At 32.7% G+C, this 25,876-nt stretch overlaps 1 protein-coding gene across 2 annotated transcripts in view; it reads right to left on the reverse strand.

Moving 5' to 3' along the window:
• NCAM2 (neural cell adhesion molecule 2) overlaps positions 1-25,876 on the reverse strand; it is a 503,501-nt gene that overhangs the window by 55,163 nt on the left and 422,462 nt on the right. For both annotated transcript variants that reach the window (XM_041735239.1, XM_041735240.1), the window contains exon 13: positions 2,666-2,785. In XM_041735239.1, coding sequence (XP_041591173.1) covers positions 2,666-2,785 — 120 coding nt within the window. The remainder of the gene's footprint in view (positions 1-2,665; positions 2,786-25,876) is intronic.

The raw sequence follows: 25,876 nt of genomic DNA on the forward strand, positions 1-25,876 counted from the left end.
GGGAATCTGTTTTTTTTTTTTTTCTCAGCAGGTTATCTTTTCTTAATATGATGTTTATAAACCTATGAAGTGAGAAGTTTATTTGAGAAAAGGCAAATCATTAAAGAAATATGCCAGTAAGATATGTTGATGAGCAAATAAAAAATAAAGCAGCTTAGCATACTAGAGCCATATAGAAACAAAGTAAATAGAGGTATTTTGGAGTGATTTTGCTAAAATTAATTAGTGTTCAGATATTATGATATAATCTGTATTCGATGTAACATATTTTCAATAAATGAATTAAAATGTCTGTAAAAACTGGTACAATAATTTCTTTAAAAGACTTAAGAGATTATGGAAAATTTAAGTATTGTAAAATGAATTTTACATTGAGTTTAGTATAATTTATAAATTAAATTTTAGAATGTATGCTGTATAGCATGAATTCATTTAATAATACTATAATCATGTTATTTTGACAATAGCATTTTGAGACAATAATTATACAGTAGGAACTGTATTTTCAGTCACAAATGTTTTAATATATATATTTAAAATATTTATGTCTACATTTAACCTTTACAATATTCTAAAATTGTGATTCCATTACAGTTGTTATTTCTTTGAAAAGAAAACAGAGTTCCAAACAAATGTAAGTGCTATCAAAAAGGAGTTGATCAAAATAAGGTTTCCATTAGCAGTTTAATGGAATGTTTATGCAAGAGTAATAATATAAATAATAATAAAGAAGTAATAATGGATAGTTACGTCATATTAAGTACTTGGCATATACCATCTTATTTAAACTTCAAAAAAATCTTGAGAAGCAGCTACTGGGCATCTGGGTGGCTCAGTCAGTTAAGCATCTGAATCTCAGTTTTGGCTCAGGTCATGATCTCAGGGTGGTGGGATGGAGCCTGTCATGGACTCCATGTTCATGTTCAGCATAGAGTTTGCTTTCCCACTTCCTCTCCTCCTGCCCCTCCATACACTTGGATTCTCTCTCTCTCTCTCTCTCAAATAAGTATATTAAAAAAAAATCTTGTGAAGCAACTAAAATATATATTTACTATTCAAAACACTAAGACCTGGCCCTTAAAGTCTCAATGTCTAGGACAGAAGTCTGCAAGTCAACCGCAGTCAGTACACTAAGAAATTAAAAGTGTTAGAATTTATTTTATTTAAAAAGATTTTTTAATTTTATGTATTTATGTATTTATGTATTTATTTATTTATTTATTTATTTATTCATGAAAGACACACACACAGAGAAGCAGAGACACAGGCAGGGGGAGAAGCAGGCCCCTATGCAGGCAGCTGGATATGGGACTCGATCCCGGGACTCTGGGATCACGATCTGAGCCTAAGGTGAGGCTCAGCAGCTTAGCCACCCAGGCATCCCAGAAGCATTAGAATTTAAAAAAGGAAAGATGAAAAAATAGTTAAGGAGAGGGGTTTTATGTTAGAAACACGTAGGAAGGTGTTCTAGGTACGAAGGAAGGGAATCATGCTGACTTGAAGGAGGAGAAGTTGAGAAGTTGGAGTGGTTAGTCAGGGTCTTACTGGTCCCTGTTTGGAGGCTGATGTGCAGTGACCAGGAGAGAGGAATCAAGACAGAATGCACAGCACATTGGAAAGGGAATACAGCTGGATCAAACTTGATTTTCACCTACTGATGCCCAGAGCACTATGGCCTGAGGAAGGGGTAAGAGGAGGAAAGGCAGGCAAATGTGTGTGTGCACAGAAGGTGTGAAGGTGAAGGCTGATGTTGAGGATTCTAAGTAAAGAAGGGACAGATTTGCTTAAATTTGTGTAAAGTTGCTCTGGAATTATTTTAGTCTGAAAGTACGGTTGTGAGTCAAGATGTACCAGCAGTCATCCTGGAGAGAAAATAGGGAGGGACTGAAAAAGACATAGGCATTGGAAATGGAAAAAATGAGACATCTGACAGATTTTATGAAAACCAAGAGTGGGTCACAAATTAGAGTAAGATGATTTATTGTGGCCATTTTGTCATATTAGGTGTATATAAGAAGCAGGGTGATACATAGATTTTGCAATAGCATTTGTTGGGTCACAGACAAATTTCTCACATTTTCAAGTAATTTATCCAGCATAAAGGAAACAGAGGTCTTTTCACGTTTATCTTTACATTATATAACTCAATTGATTTACAATATCCTCAAAAAGGATAGTAGCGGGGACAAGGCTACAATAGTTAATCTTCTGCAGTCACCATGATAATGGATTAATTCAGTGGTGTCATTTTCTCACACTTACAGCCTAAATGGGCCCTTTATGAGGGATAAAGGCAGTAGTCATGTCTCATCAATAGAATGGCATATTGGACATTTTACAAAGTCACTATTTTTACTTTCTCACAGACTATGGTCTGAACAATATAATCCAATTAATCAGGCTATAAATGAATAGGATACCTTCCTGATGAGGAAAATTTCCTGACGGCAGTTTTACTGTATCATAGTGTACCTTTTCCTTTTTGCCTTGTTCCAGACCAAAGTTATTTTTATAAATCTCAGATGCCACCATGTTCAGAAACTACTTCACCAAAGACATAATTCACTTCCCCAAAGCGTTGAAACACCTCTCTGCATTTCAAGATCCCTTCAATTTGTTAGTGAAGAGAATAGTGAAAGAGAGCAAAACAGAGATGACTACTTACGAACTGGTAATGTCTGGAAGATTTCTATTTTACTGTAGTCTCCTTGCCCTTTTCCATTTACTGCTGCAACCCTGATTTCATAAGTTGTATTTGGTTCTAGGTTGCTCAAAACAACCATTGCTAGAAGAAGAAAAAATATATATGTGTGTATGGTTATATACTTTAATAAGTAAAGAAATAGATCTATTACAAAGCTAAGTAAACAATTTCACTGTAAATCTTTCCAGAAAATACCCGAAAAAATAGCAAATATATATTAAAAGAGAATGATTTGTGAACACTCCCCTTCCACTTCTATTTCATTTAGCTTTCTAATTCTATGCAGTAACTTTCAAAGAAGAAAATTAGTAGCTTCTTTCATGATTCTTACATTCACAATGTATTCAATAAATAAGAGTGAGCTAAGCAAAACATCCTTACTGTTTGCATTCCAAATATTCTATCTACTTTAAATTGATTATTTCTAATTTTTTTTTTTTTATTCATCTATGATAGTCACAGAGAGAGAGAGAGAGAGGCAGAGACACAGGCTGAGGAAGAAGCAGGCTCCATGCACCGGGAGCCCGATGTGGGATTCGATCCCGGGTCTCCAGGATCGCGCCCCGGGCCAAAGGCAGGCGCCAAACCATTGCGCCACCCAGGGATCCCTAAATTGTTTATTTCTATGGGACTTCATAAGATGTAGAATTAAGTACACAGAATTCTGGCATCCGGTATAAGGTGTTCAACTCATGTCAGAAAAGTGTCACAAAGCTGACTTACAACTAAAGTAGATCATTTATTTGAAAATATCAAATCAAATTAAGTCAAATTATTTTTAGTGCTATTTTGAAAGTTGTCACCTCTTGTATTTTGTCTCTGAATTTCTTAATTCTATACTTTATCAGACCTGGATTCAACATGACACCAATAAGAGAGCATCCAAAAAAGTTATTAGAAATGTTTCTTGGGTCATGCCAACCTCCTCCATTTGCCAAAGAATTCTGGGTACAATTGCAGCTTTAAAATATATCCTTACGAATTCCTCTGAGGAAGCCAACAAAATTTCATAGCTGTCTTACTGCTTTTGCTAATTAGTGCAAAAATTTACCAGTGGAAGTGGCAACGCCTTCAAAAACAATCACAAAGAAATTATATCTGGCTTATACAATAACTCTAAGTAAGATGACCAATTCATAATAGAAGATATAATCAATTGTAAAAAAAGCTTAAATCATAGATAACCAGGAACATATCTGTAGAAATACTGCTTTATATCAACCATGAGTGAAGCTGATATACATTATTTATTAACATATTTCTGAAAACTAATTATAGATTTTAGATGATATATTTCATTCCACATTTTATGAATATACTTAATGAATTTGTTTTGATATTTCCTTTTGTTTCCTTTTTTTCCCTAATATTTATTATCATGACATCTCTTTAGCTTTTTTATTATAATTATTTAATCTCACTGAATCACTTATTAAACTACAGAAAAGAAAAAAAGTTGCTGAATGCACAGTAAAGATATTTTTGTTTAAAATGCAGAATTAAAATATGTAAAAATTATATATATATAATATGTATCTGATATTCTATCATATGTGTCAGATAATTCTTAATGGCAAAAAAGAAAAAGACATCAACCAGACCTTATTTAATACAGGACTGATGTTCTAAAACCAGCAGAAAGGATATATTTCCAATTGGTAAAATTGACATTCGTATTTCTCAGTTTCTCTACCTCGTAATAAAACTGATCTACTCAGCCATTAGAAACGACAAATACCCACCATTTGCTTTGACGTGGACGGAACTGGAGGGTATTATGCTGAGTGAAAGAAGTCAACGGAGAAGGACAAACATTATATGGTCTCATTCATTTGGGGAATATAAAAAATAGTGAAAGGGAATAAAGGGGAAAGGAGAAAAAACGAGTGGGAAATATCAGAAAGGGAGATAGAGCATGAAAGACTCCTAACTCTGGGAAACGAACTAGGGGTGGTGGAAGGGGAGGTGGGTGGGGGGTGGGGGTGACTGGGTGACAGGCACTGAGGTGGGCACTTGATGGGATGAGCACTGGGTGTTATTCTATATGTTGGCAAATTGAACACCAATAAAAAAAAATAAATTTGTAAGTAAAAAAAAAACAAAAACAAAAACAAAAAGTGATCTTGTTTTGGAGTTTCCATTGCTTTGTCAAAACCTCAGATTATAAAACTTGGTGTCAAAGTTACAGGAGGCCATGTGGGAAAGAACTGATGGGAAGGGATATCTGACTTATTATAAGGCATAAGGATAAATGGGAATACAACTGTTTATTGTATCTTGAATCCAACTGTTGCTGACAAGCTAACAACCTGTGAGCTTTTTCAAGAAACCCAAATCCAGTTGGTTGGTGACCTGAAATCAATGAATATATAACATCAGTCCAAGAAAAATAAATAGCTACAATTCAGAGGTTAGTGAATTAGATCATGCAGATTATGGAAAGGGAGGAGGAAATCAAATGAAAAGTTAGAAAGCTAAAATGCTGAGAAGTTGGAATCCTACTGTCCTTGAAAGAAAGCTTCCATTCAAGGTTAGTATAACAAGGAATTCAAGAGTTTAAAAGTCATCATATCTTACCAATTTTCCCAGTAAATAAATATAACAAATTTAAAGCCAATATGGAGTAGGCTTACTGTTCTGCAGAGATTTTCAAAGCTTTATAACAACGAACATATTTGTTCGTCAGGGCTTGTAATAAAAATGCCTTTGGACAATCAATACTGTCACAGACTAGTCAATGTTCAATGTGCTGTCATGGAGCAGTCAGTGTTTGATTGCCATTTCCTTTACCCTACTGGAGAATGACTTAACGTAGCATAGGGACATAGAAGACTCGTACAGGTATTAGTTTGACTACACAAACTCTTGCAAGACACTGTTGTGATGCATACTTTAAAATCATGAAAGAAGTCATTTGGTTCTGAGCCTGATTCTACCATTGACTGAGATTCCACCAAGTCTCATGGCTGAGTTAGTCTCCCACCTCATCAATGAAGACAGTTTTATTAAGTGTCATAGAAACAAAAGTACAAAAATAAATTGAAATAATGTTCAGATAAAATAGTTTGAGCTCTGTGAAATAATCATCACCACGCACTGATGATCTATGCTGCTCATGATGCAAAATAATGGATCATCCAAAAGTTGTTCATCTTTGCCTCCATTTAATGGCAAAATACTCTGTATTTATACACTTATTGATAAATATTAACATTTGCATAGATATCTATTTAGGCAGTATGCTACATAAGGATATAGGAGAAATTGCTATAGATGTCTTCCTGTTGCAGACCACTTTGCTCTGTGCTATGCCTGTCCATATTTCTATGATGTAAAGAGGCGACTGCTATCATCATTTTAAGATCATTGATAGTCTGTAACTCAGCAATGTAGGTGAGAACAATCCCTAATGTGTATATTTAGTTGTCTTCATACAACTCAGCAAGTAAAACAGTAGAACTGAAATCATACAATTTTAATTGTAAATAAAATTATCTGTAAACCAAAAGTGTGAAAATCAGATGGTTCATCTTCTTAGGTTAAAAATGGAAAACAGAGCTAGCAAAGTATCAGAGCTTATCCAATGAGGGGGAAATGAGGTTTTTAGATTAAACAATGAAAACAACAACCCCCTCTCCCTTCCCAAATACCTCCCACATTTACTTGAATTATCTGAATGTTTCTAGTGAAAGCTCTTTCTGGCTTAACTGGCCAGCATTCTTCCTCTTTTACCATTTCACAGGGCTTGTGAGGAGCTTTGAGTGTCCCTCTGTCTCTGCCCAGGGGAAACTCATTTCTCTAATTACATTATAATTATTTTGAAATCAAGTCTCCTCATATTCTTCTGTTCTCCATGTTAGACTCTCCCCCCTCTGGTGTCTAAGAGCAGTGCACGGAGGAGAAGAGCAAAGAGCTTAAATGTTGGCTGAACTGTTATTACAGTGCTGAGCTACAACACTCATAGGTAAAGTGGATGAGGGGGCCTGATGGAGGGCCTTCAAAATTATAGGGGAGAAGCATGGAAGTAAACCTATTGAAGCAAGTTTTACGAAGTTTATATACAAGAAGAAGTCGGTTTTTGAGTTCTGACTGTAAGGGTTTCGGTACAATAACACTTATTATGAGGCTTATTAACATTGTGCGAACATAAAGATTATTGTGTTGAAATAGAAAGAACTTCTTAAATTGGGACCAATTCAAAGAGAGGTAAAGGAAAAGGTTCAGGGGAGGCAAAGCCCGGATCTGTAATTTGACTTGCCTTTCTTAAATGAGAGGATATATACATTAAGTCATCCACAATTTCCTGGCATATTACCAAACACAGGGTTTCTGAATACCCAAGGTAGAGATTGAAAGCAAACTACCACTTGAAAAACGAAAAGCTGTGTACTCTATAATAGACTCATACCTCAAATTATGAAGTTAGTTAATAGAAGACTTGCTTTCCCCAAATGTGCCCATACAATACAACAAAAGAACCACAAACTGAGGTGTGGGATGGGTTCTTTCCCTATAATTTGTTAGAAATTTGAACTCAGAAATTAGGTGAAAGTAGATCTAGGTTACAAACTACTACAAGTTCTCTAAGGAAAAATGGCACAAATTAAGGTATTTTTATAGTTACATTCAGTCAGCATGATTTGGAAATCACAATGCAATTCTTCTGAAAATTATAAACCACAATGAATTTTTCTGTGACATGGCAATAGGTATTGGTTCTATAAAGGTTCTGGTTTTCCTCATTAATTTAATGTTTCTGCCTGGTTTAATACAATTGAGTTTCATAAAAGACCATTTGTCACCTGGCTGCAAATGCAAAGGTGCACCAAATATTAAAATGCATAAAATAATGACATTTAAACTAGCAAAATGAAGGAAAACAGAAACTTTTTTACGTTACTTTTGCAAGTATGGAAATAGTATTGCTAGAGAGAAAAATCTGAAGTTTCATTTTCCCTTTAAGGAGGGAATCAGAGTTTATTAGAGGGAGTTGAATAAAGTAAGTTTTTGTTTGTCCAAATTAGGTATTATAAATCCCATCCCTTCAACTGTCAAGAGAAGCAGAGGCTACAGAATCCTTATGACCCTCAGAGCAAAATAAATTACATATTTGCAAACTAATTAGGTTGAGTAAAGTTGTAAAGTGAGATTAAATTTAGCTATGCTCTTTTGGCTCTCTTAAAACCTCAGGCCTCTCCATAGGGTTTTCCAACTAGTCAATATTAGCAGATAAAGACTCCCTGGATGGAGAAGTGCTGTATTACCCACCTGAAATGCCATTTATTTATGTTGCCAGGAACTGTGAGGCATGTCAGACAGCTATGAGAAATCATAAAGCTTAGCTAAGATGGGACTCAGCATTCAAAATTGCACTTGCTGCTTATCTCCTCAGATATATCTGAAAATATAATAAAATTTCCTGAAGTTTCTCACCTAAGATTCAGCTTTTGTTCTCTAAACAATAAAAATAAAACAAAAAGCTTTCATTCCTTTTTTCTTTTTCTTTGAGAGAGTGAGAAAGAGAGAGAGAGAGAGAGAGAATTACCATACTGTCTTCTGCAGGAGTCTGCAATAGGTTTAAATAAAAGTGTATTTATCCATAATGTAGAATTTATTTAAATACTTTTACTCCAGTTATTCTCTACATACATATAAATGACTTGTGGAATTATTCCATTAACAGTGCAAAGTTTTAAGAAGTTTATGTAAGCAACCTTCTCAGTTCAGTTAGATTTTCATTTACTTTTGAAAAGTAAAATAGGCATTTTTGTACAAATCACATTGTGTTTCAAGATTCCATTAGTTGCAAAAGAATATCTCATCTTTTCAAAAGTGCCTAAAAATTTCTATGAATCATAATATATAACTTGCACAGATATATACTTTAAGATGTATAACATTTGTTATGAATAGATTCTGTGTAATACATAATTCATATTGATACGTACTGATGAAAAGCAGAAGGAATAATTAATCAAATAATTATGTGGTTTGTCTGTGACTTTTACTCAAAACAGTATGTTGACGGCACTATTTTAAGACCACAGATCGTCACTTAGGATATTCATAATTTTTTCTTTATTGTACCACTTTATGTTCTCGTTCATCATGAGTATAAACTATGCATAAAAAAAAACAATTTAACAAGTCAGTTTTAACTGACATGGGATTTTACATAAGAAATACATACTGTCTCTTGAAAACAAATGGCTTCCCTTTGAAGTAAACTCTAGATAAAAACTTTGATTTCAGAACAGGATGGTTTCATCAAAGAATATTTTTTTCACAAACAATTCATACTTTTCTCACTTCAAATATATCTCTTAGCACACAAAATTTATTCATTGAATTTACTATTCAAAAGTTCAAATGATACTTGTTTTCAGGACCCACTTGGTATGTAAAATATGATAGATCTATAATTACCAAACATCTCTTTCTATAGTCTAAACAATAGGTTTTTGTAAAATATTCATGAAATCTCCTTATGATTAAAAGTAATCAGAGTATTACTTTTCATTTATAAATAGGCTAATTTCTTAAAATGTCTGTGTCCACAAAACTTTTAATGCTACAAACTTTTTGTTGCTATAGCTTTGTTTGTTTGGCAGAGGTTGTCAGCATAAATTAAGCTTTTGTAATTAAATGCCCCCCTCTGCCCCCGCCCTCCACCGTGCCTATAGAAACTTTAAGCTACATTTCAGGTATTTAATCTCCTAACAACATATATATTTTTTCTCATTGATTATGCTCCCTACTTTTGTAGTTGGCTGTGTAATTGTTGGAAGCATTTTATTGTAAGAATCTGGTGAGCTGTTTATATATATATACAGGGAGAGTCTCCACCCCTTACAGAGGCTTCACATTTTGAATGCAAAGCGAGAATTAAATAGTTTTTGAATTGATATGGCATATTTAAAAAAATACCCCAAAGAAAACATCACTTTACAAGAAACTGACCCAAAGAGGGCACTGCTAAATCTATAGCTGGTATCCTTTATCACTTATTGACTCTACTCTTACACTGCTGAACACTAAAAGTACATTTTATTTCTCCAAGAAAAACTTCTTGTTGGGGGGGGGGGGGAATCCACTGTTCAAATTCCATTTGATGCTATGCATTTCACACTTCGACTAGTATAGTTTGGTTGTATTCTACATTCCATAAATAAATGGAAGCTCAGAAAGATCAACCAGCCACTAAGTAGCAACGCTTAGATTTAAACAAGATTCTGTCTTAGAGTTAAAACTTTACATCCTTCCCCAACCTAATCCTGGCCTTTAAAACCAGAGTACAGAAAATCCTTTGTAAAAAAATGAATTGAAAAAAATCCTCATAAACCTAAATGTAGGAAAATGTGTTCCATTTTCCCAAAGACACTAATTACATATAAAACTAAAAATGATAAACTAACAAAAATGGCAATAATGTATATGCCTTTTAAATTTAATTTATCAGAGAACACAATCTCTTAGAATACTCACGCATTTCTGGATTGTTATCAGAAAGAACAATGTAAATGCATGCTGATGATCCTCATAAATTCTGAGCACCATAAAATAAACACAACTCAGTGATTTTCTCCTTTAGTTCACAGGAGCATATTATAATAAAAGTCAAAATGCAATGATGAGAGATTCAAAGCAAAGTTAGATCAGACTATCTGATCCCTGAGTTCAGATTCTGAGCCCTGTCACTGGAAAGAGGCTTTTACCAGCTGGGTCTGCTTATGGGCATTTTGTCCAATTTACTCTGTCTTATTTATTTTTAAACAAAATCAAATAGATTATTTCATATATCCCACTCAAGCCCATATATTCCTAGCCACTTTTCCATATAATGAGGGATGAACTGGTTTTGCTCTACCATTTATCATTTATCAGAACCAAGTGCAACTTGGGCAGTTTTCTCTCTAGTTTCTTCTAAAAAAATTTTCTTTCTGTATTTCCAAGGAAGTTATATAGTATTTTTAAAATTCGTAACAGTACTTGAAATTTCATCTAAAGAAACCATGCTTTTCTATAGTTAACCCAGACATCTCCATTAGTTCTAATCAATTGCTCGCTATTTTTAAATGAATTTCAGAACATAGAAACATTTTACTTTATCTAGATACTTTGGATCATGTATTATGTTCCTTTCTTTATCTTGTTTAACATGTATATATTTCATTTTCCAGCAAACCTTAAGCATTTCAAGTAAGTTAATATGAATGCTTGCCATTCATATTTTATAAATATCATATCCTTTAACAACTTCCGTCAAAAATTTATTTGTAAATATTTGAAGTATTTTATGAAAATATATTTCTATCTAGCTATTTCTAAATCAAATTATTGGACTTAGAGCATTTTAAAGTGATTTTTGGAGAATTTATATTTTGAGCCAGACAATTCTATGGCTAAATATTCATGTGCATAATTCATTTATTTATGAATACTTCATATAAACTGAAGATGATCATCTGAACAATTCCACTGGAACCTCTCATGAAAGTGGTTAAAAAATCATCTGAATCTTGAATTTTAAAGCTAAAAGAACGAATGTCTATAATTAAATTGTCAATGAATGTGAAGAATTATAAATGGAAAGGGAGGATTCTAGGAAGATAGTGAAGGGGGAAGCACCAGGAATCTTGTCTCCCCACCTAAACAACAACTGTACCAGCAGAATCTGTCTGATGTAAATATTTTGGAAACTTAGAGTCTATTAAAAGCATGCAAATTCTAGGGAAGATATGGATGCCAATTAGGTAAATTTTGGTCAATTTCACCTGTTAGCACAGTAGCAGCTACCCATTCCTATCCCAGACAAACAGAAGGCAGCTGCACACATGTTTCTAGAGTGGCTTGCACACAGCATGTGGGAGTCAGGCTGGGTAAAAAAGGGCACTCTCCTCTAAATACCAGGGATCTTACTCTGAGTTTGATTGCTGCTTTTCATCACAGAAAAGTGGACAAGGAGGGGGGCAGCCATTGTTGTTGCACACCCCTTCACTGTTGCATGCCCCATCTCTTCTGGCCAAAGTGACTTCCCAGGTATTAAAGGAACTGGTGCCCTAAGGAGGCCTTACATTTACACGACAGTCTGATCCTTGGCACAGATATAGCCTGCAACAACAATATTTTTTAAAAATAATAAACAAGAATAACAAGAGTTAATGCTGGGGAAGGGGGAGATATGATTACCAGAGTTTTCATATTATTAAATTCAAATGTCCAGTTTTTAACACAAGTTTCACAAGGCAGTCAAAGAAACAGGAAATTATGGCCCATTTAAGGAAAAATTTTAATCAACATAAACTTTTCCTGAAAAATATCTCATAGTGGATATACCAGAAAAGGATTTTTAGAACAACCATCTTTAGTTCTAAGTAAAGAACTAAAGGAAGATGTGAACAAAGAAAACAAACAAAACAACAAAAACCAATCTATGACCAAAATAAAGGCAGAAAATCTAAAAAGAAACCAGTAAGAAATTGTGGAGCTTAAAAGTACAATAACTAAAGTGAGAAATTTATTAGAAGGTTTCACAAGTATATCTGAGTGAGCTATAGAAAGAACCAATGAACCTGAAAATAAATGATAAAAAAATCTTGAATCTAAGGAATAGAAAGAAAAAAAGATTGGAGAAAAATGAACAGAGCCTAAGAGACCAATGAGACATGATCAAGGGGGCAAAAATAATCATACTGTGGGAGTCCCACAAGAAAAAAAGCAAGAAAGAAACAGAGAATATTTGGAGAAATAATATTTGAAAACCTCAGCCATGAATGTAAATATCCAAGAAGTTCAATGAATTTCAGAGTAAATGAACTCAAAGAGGCCCATATCAAGCCACATTTTAATCAAAATTTTAAAAGCTGAAGACCAAGAGAGAATCTTGGAAGCAGCAAGAGAGAAGTCACTCATTATATATAAGGCATCCTTAATAACATTCTTAGCAGATTTCTCATCAGAAACTGTGAAGGCCAAAAGGCAGAGAGATGGTTTATTCAAAGTGCTAAAAAAGGAAACTGTGCTATATTTGACAGAATTTTTCATCAAAAATGAGGGATAAACAGACATTCTGGATAGACAAAAGCTGAGTTGCTTTGTTACTGCTAGGTTTAGTCTGCAAAAAAGCTCGAGGGAGTCTTGCAGAGTAAAAGAAAAGGACACAAGACAATAACTCACAGTCTTATAAAAAATGAAGGCAAATACAGAGATAATCACAAAAGCTGGTACTGTTAGAACAATGATTAATAACTGCACTGGTGGTTTTCTAAGTGATTAAGGAGATTATATATATTTTTTTAGATTATATTTTTTAAGTATTCTAAAAGCTGATATTATTGTAACTTTGTTCGTAACTCCAAATTTTGTTTTTGTATATAATTTAAAATATTAAAACATTTAAAAGAATTACTGATTCATGTTCTTGGGCACACAATGCATAAAGATGTAATTTTTTGATATCAACAACCAAAAAGGATGTCTCCATCCTTATAGCTATAAAAGAGTAGACTTTTTGTATATTACTGAAGTAGAGCTAGTATATATTCAAATTAAAGCGTTATAACTTTAGGATGTTAAAGGAAGTTCCCATGGTAACCACAAAGAAAATAGCTAGAGGATAAACACAAACGTAGACGAGATCAGAATTTAAACATTTCACCACAAAAAATTGACTAAATACAAAAGAAGACAGCAGTGTGGAAAACAAAGGACCAAGAAGCTGTAAGACATAAAGAAAACAAACAGCAAAATGACATAAGTTCCCCCTTATTGATAATTACTTTAAATATAAATGGATTAAACTCTCCAATCAAAAGACAGAGATTGGCAGAATGACTAGAATCTATAGGAGATTTACTTTAGATCTTAAAGTACTAACTGACTGAAAGTGAAAGGATGGAAAAGTTTATCCATGTAAATAATAACCATAAGAAAGCAGGGCTGGTTATACTAATATCAGATAAAACAGACTTTAAATCAAAAAGTGTCACAGAATACAAAAAGGAAATTATATATTAATGGAAGTTTCAACACAGCAAGAAAATATAACAATTATAAAAATATACATGTTTATTAACAGATAATCAAGATACATGTGAAGCAAAAACTGACAGAAATGAAGAGAGAAATAGTTTAGTAATAGTATTTGGAGTCTTCAATACTCCACTCAGAATAATGGATAGAACATTCAGATAAAAGATAAGTAAAGAAACAGAGGAATTAAACAACAAGATAGACCATATATTAGGCCACAAACTAAGTCTCAACAGACTTTAAAAAATATATATTATATCAAGTAACTTTTCTGACCAGAGCAGTATAAAGTCAGAAATCAGTAACAGAAGGAAATTCAAAAATTAACAAAATCATTCAAATCAAACATTACATTCTTAAATAAACCAATAAGTCAAAGAAGAAATCACGAGGGTAGTTAGGAAAACTTAGAGATGAATAAAAATGAAAATATCATGTATGAAAAACTAATGGGAACCAGCAAAAGGCAGGCTCAGGAGGAAATCATAGCACTAAAAATGCTTAAATTAAGAAACAAGAAAGATCTGAAATCAACAACTTAATGAACTAGAAAAAGAGGAAATGATTAATCTCAAAGCCAGCAAAGTTAAAGAATAATAATAATTTGGACAGACAAAAATGAAATAGAGAATAGAAAAATAATAGAGGTAATGATACCAAAAGTTGATTCTTCAAAAAAGATAAACAAGTTAAAAAAACAAAACAAAAACAAAAACAAAACTTTACATAGACTAAGACAAAAAAAAAAGATACTCTATTACCAAAACCAGATATTAACTGGAGACATTACTATAAATTTTACATAAATAAAAAGGATTATGAGACTACTATGAACTGTAGGCTAACTGGATAACCTAGATGAAAAGGACAAATTTCTAGATACATAAAGCCTACTAAGACTAAATCATAAATAGAAAATTTGAATAGACTCATACCTAGTACAAAGATTGAATCAGTATTCAAAAATCTCCTGACAAAGAAAAGCCCTAGACTCAAAAGTTTCTGATGAATTCTATCAAACATTTAAATAAAAACTAATACTGAAGTGCTTGGGTGGCTCAGTTGGTTAAGTGGCCAACTCCTGATTTCGGGTCAGGTCATGATCTCAGTCCTGAGTCAGGCTCCATGCTCAGCAAGGAGTCTACTTCAGAATTCTCTCTTGCTCTGCCTCCTCTCATTTTTTTAAAATTTTATTTATTCATAGAGACAGAGAGAGAGAGAGAGACGCAGAGACACAGGCAGAGGGAGAAGCGGGCTCCATGCAGGGAGCCCAACGTGGGACTCGATCCCGGGTCTCCAGGATCACGACCTTGCTGCACCACTGGGGCTGCCCTGCGTCCTCTCTTATTAAACAAATAAATCTTTTTTAAAAAGAAAAAGAAAAACTATAAACAATTTTTCTCAAAAGTTCCTAAAACAAACAAACAAAAAACAAACGAAAAAACAAAGAGGAGTGAATACTTCCTAATTCATTCTGAGGCCAGTATTAACATGATACCAAAACCAGACAAAACACTACAAAAAAAAAATTAGACTACAAATCAGTATCTTTTATGAACAGTGATACAGAAATCCTCAAAACACATTAGCAAACCAAATTCAGCAGCATATTAAAAAGTTTATCCACTATGACTAAGAAGAAGAATATTCTTGGAAAGCAAGGGTGTTTCAACATACAAAATTAAACACTACAATTATAGGATAAAAAATTATATCATCATCTTAATGCAGAAAAAGCATTTGACAAAATTTAATAACCATCATGATAAAAACACTCAAACAACTAAGAAAAAATAAATACTTCAACATCATATTAAAAATCTCCAGTTAATCATATTTAATGGTGAAATATTAAATCTTTTCCTCCAGAATCAGGAACAAGGCAAAGATGATTTCATCACTTCTATTTCACATAATGCTGGGATTTCTAACCAGAGCAATTAGGCAAGAAAAAATAAAAAGCATTTACATTAGAAAGGAAGAAGTAAACTTATCTCTGTTCAGAGATGATGTGATCTTATATGTAGAAAATCCTAAAAATCCCACAAAAACTTTTAGTACTAAAAAATGAATTCAATGAAGTGAAAAACACAAAGTCAACACTCCAAAGCAATCAGATGCTTTTCTGTACACTAACAATGAACAATCTAAAAAGGAAAATTAAAAAAATTCCATTTTAATAGCATCAAAAAGAATGAAACACTTAGGAATTAACTCAATGAAATAAATTTAAGACTTGCACAACAGAAACTACAAAATATTTTTTGTAAAAATTTTGTGAAAGACATTAGAGGAGAAATCAATAAATGGAAATGCATCCCATATCCATGGATTAGATATATGTAGGATAAGCAGCCTCACCAATAGATCCGGGGATAAAACAATGCTACCCTGGACATGAGATCACGTCTTGAACTCCGATTCCAAAGTTCTTGCTATGTGTGTCTGTGTCACAATACCCAGTTGTGAGGATGATGATCTCTAGCAAAATATGCTAAATGGACACAGTTTTACAGAGCATACTAATTTTTTTATGACGTGATAGATATCCTAACTGTCCACTGACATGCCCAGTTGCCAGAACTGCACAAGGATGTTCTATCACGTAAGGAGGTCTTCTTTTTTTAATGTTAGGTGAGCCAGTAGCAGAAGTACATGACCTACAGTGATTGGATGCTTACCTTTGGTCTGAAGTGTGGAGAAAAACAGGAATAATTAAGGCTGCTTTTTTAGAGAAAGATAAACTGCTGTCTCTATTTTCTCAATTGTCTACTTATGTCTAGATTTAGAATATTTTTTAAAAAGCTACAAAAGATTTTTAAAATCTTAATAACTGAAAGGGAGTTTTAATATACAATAGCATCAGATTTTATGGAACAGCAAATTCCATAACATTAGTATCCAGAAAAGCTTGTGGAATCTGAAAACTTTAAAGAAAGGAAAAAACAACCAACTTGCTTAGATGGTTCCATTTAATTTAGCAGGGACCCACTAATAATTTACAGATGTTTGGAAATGGTTAAAAACTATATAATTTTATTTGAGTATAAGTAAACCTAGTAATTAAGTAATCCATTCATTCATCTCAGGTGATGTAGAAGATTCAAAGGTTCATACAATATGTTACACAGGCTCTCAAATGTGCAATCAAGATAGAGAAATGTGACTTGTGCCTTAATACTTATATTATGAGGTGAGAAGCTGGCAAATACTAGTATAAGCAATATTTACTCTAGAGTTTCAAAGGAATGTAAAAATATTTCTACTAAAAAGTAGATAAGCCCTTACCAAAAAGCTCAAATTTATACTGGATCTTGAAGGATGGATAAGAGAGTGGAAGGAGTAACACAAACTCAAGTATGGCCATAAGAACATAGAACACATGTATGACACAGTGAGTGGAAAGTGTTTGATGTGCTATGTGTTTATTCTGGGACGTTTTATGAGATGAAGAAAAGGGACATATGAAGCACATACACTCTCACATACAAGTACACACACATACATACTTATATTGTCAATTATTTATAAATGTGGTTATCTGAATCATAACATATAATTTGATTAGAGAAATGGACCTTAATGGCTGATCCTTTATATATCGTGGAATACAAGAATCCTATTTCGATATCACTGCTATACATAATAGTCATTTTTAAAAAGGGCTGTGAGAAAAGTCAAAGCGGTGCATTATTAGTATAAAATGCCAATCAGACCTGTGTATACAGAAAAACTAAGGAACATATGAGATGGCAAGATATGAAAAGAACATTATCTCCATGGTTCACATGTGATGTACAAGAGTTGAGAACCAGAGTATTGTCAGTCTCTGAAACCATTTCTGGTCATTCCAGTCCATGACAATCATCCTGCTTACAGGATGGCACTCCTGAGGAAGGCTTTAGAACCCTTCCAAAGATAGAAGAATCTTGAGCCACTTAGCATATAAAGGAAAAGCTCTACACTCCTCCTTAAACGTTGAGAATATTTATTTACTATAATACAGAAAAGGCTGTTACTAATATTGAACCTTAACAATCAAAAAATCAAATAATGTTTATTTAATAAAGTGAAATGTGTTAGTATGATTTTAAAAATTTTAGGGATATAAAATTTAAACATGTCTTCTAAGATTCCCTATTAGTTAAATTCACTATTAAAATAACCATGATGGTCAGCCCACAGTGATTCTTTGTCAGAGTTAAGAAAAAATTTATGAGCTATATTCTAGGAAAAATTATATTTACACTGAATATTAAGGTGTTCAAAAAAGTGTTTGAGCAGCGAGATGGACTCTTATTTTTTTAAGTTTCTAGTAACAATGAATACTGGCATCCTTCTGTGGATTAAATTCCTATAAAACACTCACGAAATATGTTTTTCTCATTACTCACAAATATCTTTCTTATATAAATTAAGTTCATTTTTTCATACCAGTTATTTCTCTGATTTATAAAATTATATACATACAGAATTGTTCCTTAATTTTATTAAAAAGTTAAGAATTATTTGTGTAGAAGTTCTCTTTATCATTATAGAAGAGACCAGGCTGAGTGCAGAATTACAAATGACTTGGGTCTTCATACTGAGATGTGAGGGGAAGTTTCTAACATACAAATAATTTTACTTAAGGGTATTATTTCACTCAATTTCCTTCTTAGTCTCATTCCCCATATATTTAGATCTATATAATTTAAATTCATTAAGATTTCTACTATACACAAATTTCTAATTTAGCTCATTGTTTTTAAAACAGGCACAATGAAAAGTCCAAGATATTCTTGTTTAGATTTTTAACCTACAGAATTCTTTCTATTACATTCAAATTAGAACAAAGTTCTATTCACTGAAAATAATTAGAATTAATGTGGACTACTTTTATACTTTCTTTTGCAATTATAAAAGCTTATTGCACTTATATTTAATATAGACAGATGATTTTTGCAGTCAATTTCTCTTTTACCATGTGAAACACAGTCATTAAAATGATAATCATTTTTCTTCAGGAGCATTTATGTTGAAAATAGTATAATTGTAGAAGATATTCCTTGTGGAGAATTTTTAAAAGCACTGGAATTTACCAAGATTTTAAAATCTGCAGTAGTTTACAACTAATTTTAAACAATGATTATTTAAAATTGTTTCTAAAATCATAATATTTAGTAGTACGATATGTGAAAATCCAGTGTCACCCAGGCAACTATAAATAACATTGATTAAAGAAACATTGGAATAAAAATCTTAAATGTAATTGGAAATGATGCTGTGATAACTTTTAGCCATTGGAAAACAATAGGAAAACTATACATCCTCCTACAGAAAAATCATTCCTACTAAAATAAAAAAAGAGTAATGGCTACAGATTACTTAAAAAACAAACTCCAAAACCCTCTCGGACCCTTTTCAACACAATTGGTAGCCAAGGAAGTTTGTTGAGACCTGGTATAATATAGCATTGTAAACATAAAGTAATTGTCATGTTCATGTCACTGTACCACATTAACCCTTTACTCATTATTTAGAAAATTATGCCTACCAAAATATCACAAAACAAAATTCATAATTGTGTTTCAAGAACACAGGCAAAACACACACGAAGGTAAAAGAAAAAAAAAAAGGAAATTCCTTTTTTATAGTTAAATGAGACCATTATGTATTTGGTTGGTAGACAGGAGAGACAGAAGATAGAAAGAACCTAAAAGTATGATCATGTCATTTGTTACACAGGGACATCTGAGATGTATTTCCAAAAAAAATAAAAAGACAAAAAAATGAAAAAAAAGTTTTAAGTAACAAAGACCTATCAATTATTTCTTTCATTATTTTTAGTGGTGCCGTAACACAACATAGAAAATTCCTGATAAATTTAGGAAAGTCACACATTCGAAGAAATACCTGGGTGGGCTTACTCTGACTTTGATTGAGTTATGATGCTTGTTCTCATTATTTTCCTCCTGTATTTTAAATAATCACTGGCCTTCTTCTTAAGTATGAACAAAAGCAAGAAGGTTTCATATTCTATAATAATCACAGCAAAACATTTATAAACAGTAACTTTAATATAATGTTTCCACTGACAATAAGTTACTTTTTTTGGAGTCACAATTCAGAAGAAGCCCAATCCTGTATATTCTCACTACGAAAATGAATTAATAATTTAAAAGAAAGAAATCTGCACTATTATATTATCATTCCCTCCTTGTAGACATAGCATTGTATATATACAGAATGTTCCTCAATTACCACTGAAGAATCCAGGAACTATTAAGTAATCTGAACTCTATAGCACAATTAATGGGTTTTTGAACAAAAAAAAATGAGATGAATATCAAATAGCATGTTTTTAATAAAAGAGCTGGTTGTATTAAATTATCTTTGGACTCTAACAGGCTCTTTTACACAATGTAATAATATCTACCAGGAGGCAGAATTACTGTAATGATTTCAGTGGATTCCCTTATATCACAGTCTATTGTAAATAGTTCTTCTTGTGGTGATATATTATACAACATATGCAACCTTACACTGTGTCCACATCTAATGGCCTTTGTTATTTTTAGTATTATTAGAAAAACTGTCAAATATTGAAGCTTAATTTATATTTAAAATTTCTACTGAAATGTGCCTATGAAGCTATCCAGTTTCCAAGAAAAATGTGAATTTCTTTTTGCCTATAAACCCCCAACAGAGTAAGATTAGCTGGTTATAGGTGCTAATCATTACTCAGTAAGTAACACTGATATGCTCATTTTTCTTAAAAGTGTGATTTTCAATACTATGTCATCAATATATAAACAAATTAATTTAATATTGTCTGTTTTAAAAGTTGAAAGACCCACATATAAAAATATAATATTACATCAAAAATTATAAAACTCTGTATATGATGAGATGATAAGGAGAGGTAAACTAGACCTACAGAAGTCAAGAAAGTCTCAGGAATTTTAAGTTCAAAAAGATGAAAGCACGAGATTGGATGATCATCAAACATTTAAACAATTGTATTATCCTGCCCTCTTCTCAGGTTTAAAAGATGAATTCCTCACTTTCACCTAAAAGGAAGATGATAGGTTAACTATCCAGTTAACCTGGATAACTGGGACCTAAGAAGTTTTGTGCTCTGGAATTCTAAACATGAGAGAGCATGGAGTTGATGTGCTAGACAAAACTTTGTGGAAAGCATTTGACTCCATATGATACAATCTGCTTTTCCAGTGTCCTGGTAGCCAGGTATTCCAATAATAATTGAAAAGCCTCAAAAAGGATATCCGAAAATAGTTACTATTTCACAGACCTCTGTTGATGAGGAAGTAAAACCCTGCCTTTTGCATAGAGCTCAGGCATGATTTTTTTCTCACTTTTTTTTTTTAAAGGTTTTTTCTCACTTTTAAATGCACATATCCAAGGCAAGGATCACCAAATACTTGGTGAAATTTTTCAATGTGAATGACAGAGAACACAACAAGTAACAACAACAAAAACAAAGTAAGTCTAGGAAAATAAAATGAAATCAGAAAGCAAAAATAACTCTGACAATGAATTATAATTACAGTTATCAGAGAGATAAGAGAATATATTGCACACATGAATTAAGTGATCTGATAATGGAAGATTTAACAATTTTAAAAGTTGATAGGTAAACTATAAAAAATAAGTGATGAAAAATTCAGGGCAGAGTAAAAGATAAAAGTAGAGGCAATGAGAGAAAACACTGGTAACATAGGAGGATTAATTAAAAAAACATAACATTTGATTAAGAAATTCTAAAACAAAACAATGAGAAAAAGTTACAAAAAACTGTACCAAAATCTATCTTACCTTTCTAAAAGGCATTAATGTCCAGCTTTAAAAGATAAACAATTCTCTGAGGCAAATAATGTAAAAGAACACTTTGTAGGCCATACCAAGCCTGTTACATTAAGAGAAAGTGAATAGGGGTGGGGTGGTGAAAGGACAGCAGGGCATGGAGGTGATTTCTGGTGAAAAACTAAAACATGGAGGAACATGTAACAGCGCTGTTGGTACAAGGAAATTCCATGCATATAATAAATAAACTAATCATTGTTATGTGGAGAGTCAGCTTGAATATATATATATATATATATATATATATATATATATATATATATATATATATATATAAGTTTGTGGTTTGGGAGAATTCAAGCCAGAAAGATTCTTTATTCCAAGAGAGCTGTTGATGCCATTGAATTTAGGGCACCCCCCCCACCCTTGAGACAAAGGAAGACACCGGCAAGTAGCATCTCATTAGTTGCACTAAAATCTTTCTCAGGATTTGATTAATTTTCATTCTATTCCAGTTTAAGCTCCTATTTAAAATAAGTTTGTGGGCCTATCAGACACAGGCATATAATTTATAAATCCAAACCTATACTTCAAAACAATCTTGGAAAAACTCCTTCATAAAGCTGAAAATGGATTTATCTACCATATAAGTTGATATTTTTTCCTTTAGATTTTATTATTTTTTAAATTATTTATTTATTTATTCATGAGAGACATAGAGAGAGAGAGGTAGAGACAAAGGCAGAGGGAGAAGCAGGCTCCCCGCAGGGAGCCCGATGTGGGACTCAATCCCAAGACCCCAGGATCACACTCTGGCCCAAAGGCAGGCGCTAAACCACTGAGCCACCCAGGCATTCCTTCCTTTAGATTTTAATTAAAATAGAACTAAAATCAAAACCTGGATAAAAAGTTTGGCATTAAATGTAATAATGAAGCATGTACATAACCTTAATCACAACATTTACAAACTAAATGCTATAATGTTAAAATTACCATTTACAGATTAAAATATACATACTGCAACTGCTACCTGTGAAGTCATATTGAAGGTTTAGTGAAATTATGCAATGAATGAACTGTAGAGTCCAACTGTGAACTTACTTCCAAATTGTAGTTAGTTATTATTACATCCTTCAATTAATAAAAATGGTAAAAATCTGAATATATTCCTAATGAGTGTCCCATTTACAAAATGCGACTATTTTCAAATAAAAATTATCTCCCTTATTTTCAGATCAAAGAGAAATTCTGCTATAACCTTAGACCCAAATAAAGCAGAGCATATAATAATCTTGTTGAGATTGAAAGGACGTCTGTGTGTGATTCTATCTGGCTAAACATTTCAAAATTAAAAGAAATAGATTATGCTATCTGAAGAATTGTTCTATTCTCTGATAAAAAGAACCTGATATTTCAAAGTGTTAATTTTTCATTTTTATTTTGAATACTCAAAAATGAGTAGCTGTTTTGCAAGATTATTATCTTCTCTTCATTTGTGCCCAATGAAGTATATAGAACATGCTTACAAAGTGTTAAATGATAGGGTAATGAAAATGTCATGTATCCCTCCCAATCAAAAAGTCTTGCTACACCTGTGCTACATATTTTTCACTCAAAATTAAATGTCAGAATGACTCACAGGTTTAAATAGTTCAAGTTGTTGATATCAGATCTGTTCATAATTCTTCATGTTTTTGAAATTTAGTTTTGTGTCACATCAGTGATTGGGATGATCAGTAAGACTTCAGCTAAACCTTGAAGAATATAATAATTGGTCCAGACTGCAATTGCACTCTAAGCCTAGGACCAGGTGCAGAGTAAGCAGGTGAAATTCACTGGAAATTAATTAATGAGTTATTTAGAATCAGACTCTACTAACAGGCCTTTTTTTTTTTTTTTGCTAAATTTTTCTTGCTTATGCTACCACAATCAAACAAGAGCTGATATTTACTTCTAGTTAGAAGTAGACACATGAACAGTACATAATGAATTATAGATATTTATGAACAAAGAAAAATAACTGAACATCAACTGAAATCACGTAAATTAAATAAATAAAACCAGCTGAGGGTAAAAAGTAGTAGCTGAAATGTTCATGACCATAGTAACTGTCTTTTCATAGATAAACCTAAATTTATCTTCTAACAAATGTCTCAAAGACAATAAGTATGCTTACAAAACTCTCTTAAGCTTTAAGATGAATGAGAAGTACAAACTATAAAACAAAGGTACCAAAGAAGCATTTCTCCATTATTCAAAACCATGTATGTGCTTTAAAATATGTCTTCAGAATTTCAACAATATGGTCACCTATACAGCAAGAAAATCAAATTTTTAAAATATGCTTACAATTTTACATACCATTTTCAAAAATCTCTTTAAATGCACATATTATCTCATAGAAAAGGAAGGCAAACTCTGAGATATGAAATAAAATGATGTGAATGGTGAGACGTGAAGCTAGAAGATTAGTCATGCAATTGTTTTTCTATCAATTACTGCAGTCTTTTGGAAATTATCAGTGATACTCAGACAGCTGAGAGCTTTTGCACAGATGTGTAACAGAGGAGATTGGGTTTGAATGTCGTCACTGGGGAAAGAAGAGAGAGGGAGATCTAAGGCTTATACCCCTGTATGCAGCCAGGAATCTCAAAGTTTTTGGAAGAATGTAGAAGTGTGGACCAGAAAAAAAAATTGTTTGTCTTGGCCTTGGGCCAAAACCCAATTTTTCTCCCAATTGTAATCCTTTTGAAACCACCAACTAATACATCACATAATCTCACAACTCACATGTACACAATATCTATCATACGTGTTCTGGATCCTGTCCAGGAGTGAAGAAACATGCTTAAGATGTTAAATCATAGTTATTCTGACAGGTTCTTGTTCTTTCCTTTTTCTCTCCCTCCCTTCCTTCCTGTCCCTTCCTTCCTGCTTTCCTCTTTTTAAGAAGAAACTTCTAAATAATAGGGATATTTCAACTCTAATTCATATTTAACTTGGTTAGGCAAATCATTCCCTAAATTATCTATGTAACTCCTTCTACTAAGTTTCTAAAACATATTGTAACAAACACACACACAGAGAGACATATTACACATTATATATATATACTATAAAATTATTTATATATAAATGTACATAAAATTATATTATATACCTTCAAACTATATATATATATATATAATATATATACACACACATGCACACATAGATATAATGGGTCATATTAATACTTTACAGGGCAGTAATTTCTGTTACACTTTCTCAACTCTTGACTGAATAGAGGATGAAAGGTGCATAAGAGTCAACAGTACAGGCTCTGGAATCAGATTTCCTATTAGGGCTTGAGTTTTAGTTTCTCTGTTATTTATCCATACTACTTTAGAGATAAGAAGCTAAACTTTCTAGTCTCAGTTTTCTCCTTTATATAGATAACCCTCAGATTCATACTCTGTAAAAGAGAAGATATTGATAATACCACATTCTTCAGTTTGTGCTCAAAATCTATTGATTTATTTTCAGTTCTTAACACAGTGACTAAAATACAATGAGTTTTTTGGAACTATGAACTGAATTGTGCCCATCCCCCCATTCATATGTTGAAACCCAAATTTCTAATGTGATAGTATTTAGAAGGGGGCCTTGGGAAGGTATTTATGCTTTATGGGTCATGAAGGTGGAGCCCTGTGATGGGATCAGTGTTCTTATATGAAGAGGAAGAGAAACCAGGACTTTGAGTACTCTAGTCTCACTGGCAAGCTTTACGGTGTCCCAGTCTGAGGGCATTAGATAGCTCATTTGTGTAACTTCCCTGACTGATATTCAAGACTCATCAAACAGCTTTCTGACTCATGTTTTCTTTCCTCCATAAAATACTCACAGGTAAAGAGTATACCTATCATAGATATTCTGACCAACTAATTTCAAGGACAGTGATTTCTTCTTGTGAATTCACATATGTTCTTTCTTATATGCCTGTTTTATGAACGTGGAAATCTGCTTCTGAGAGATGGATGCATGGAGTAACAATATCAGGTTTTTGAACAGGAATAACTCCGCCAGATCAGGGCCTTAAACATTCTTCATGGGGTTTTATTTTGTAAGAAGTGGTGAGAGATTCTGTTAATCTTCTTCCCCAGAGAGGAAGGGTTAGGTGTGGCAGTACTATTTTGCCAAGTTTAATGTCTCTAATATTCATCTTTAACATCACATTTCCTCATGATTGTGCACAAGCACCCACTTTGAGTGTTCCATAGTGTCAGAAAGAATTCATTTCTCTTGCTCTCAGCTTTCACCTCTCTCTTAAAAAAATTATTCTTGAATCTAGGATAA

Source organism: Vulpes lagopus, chromosome 20, assembly GCF_018345385.1.
Source record: "Vulpes lagopus strain Blue_001 chromosome 20, ASM1834538v1, whole genome shotgun sequence".
NCBI lineage: Eukaryota > Metazoa > Chordata > Mammalia > Carnivora > Canidae > Vulpes > Vulpes lagopus.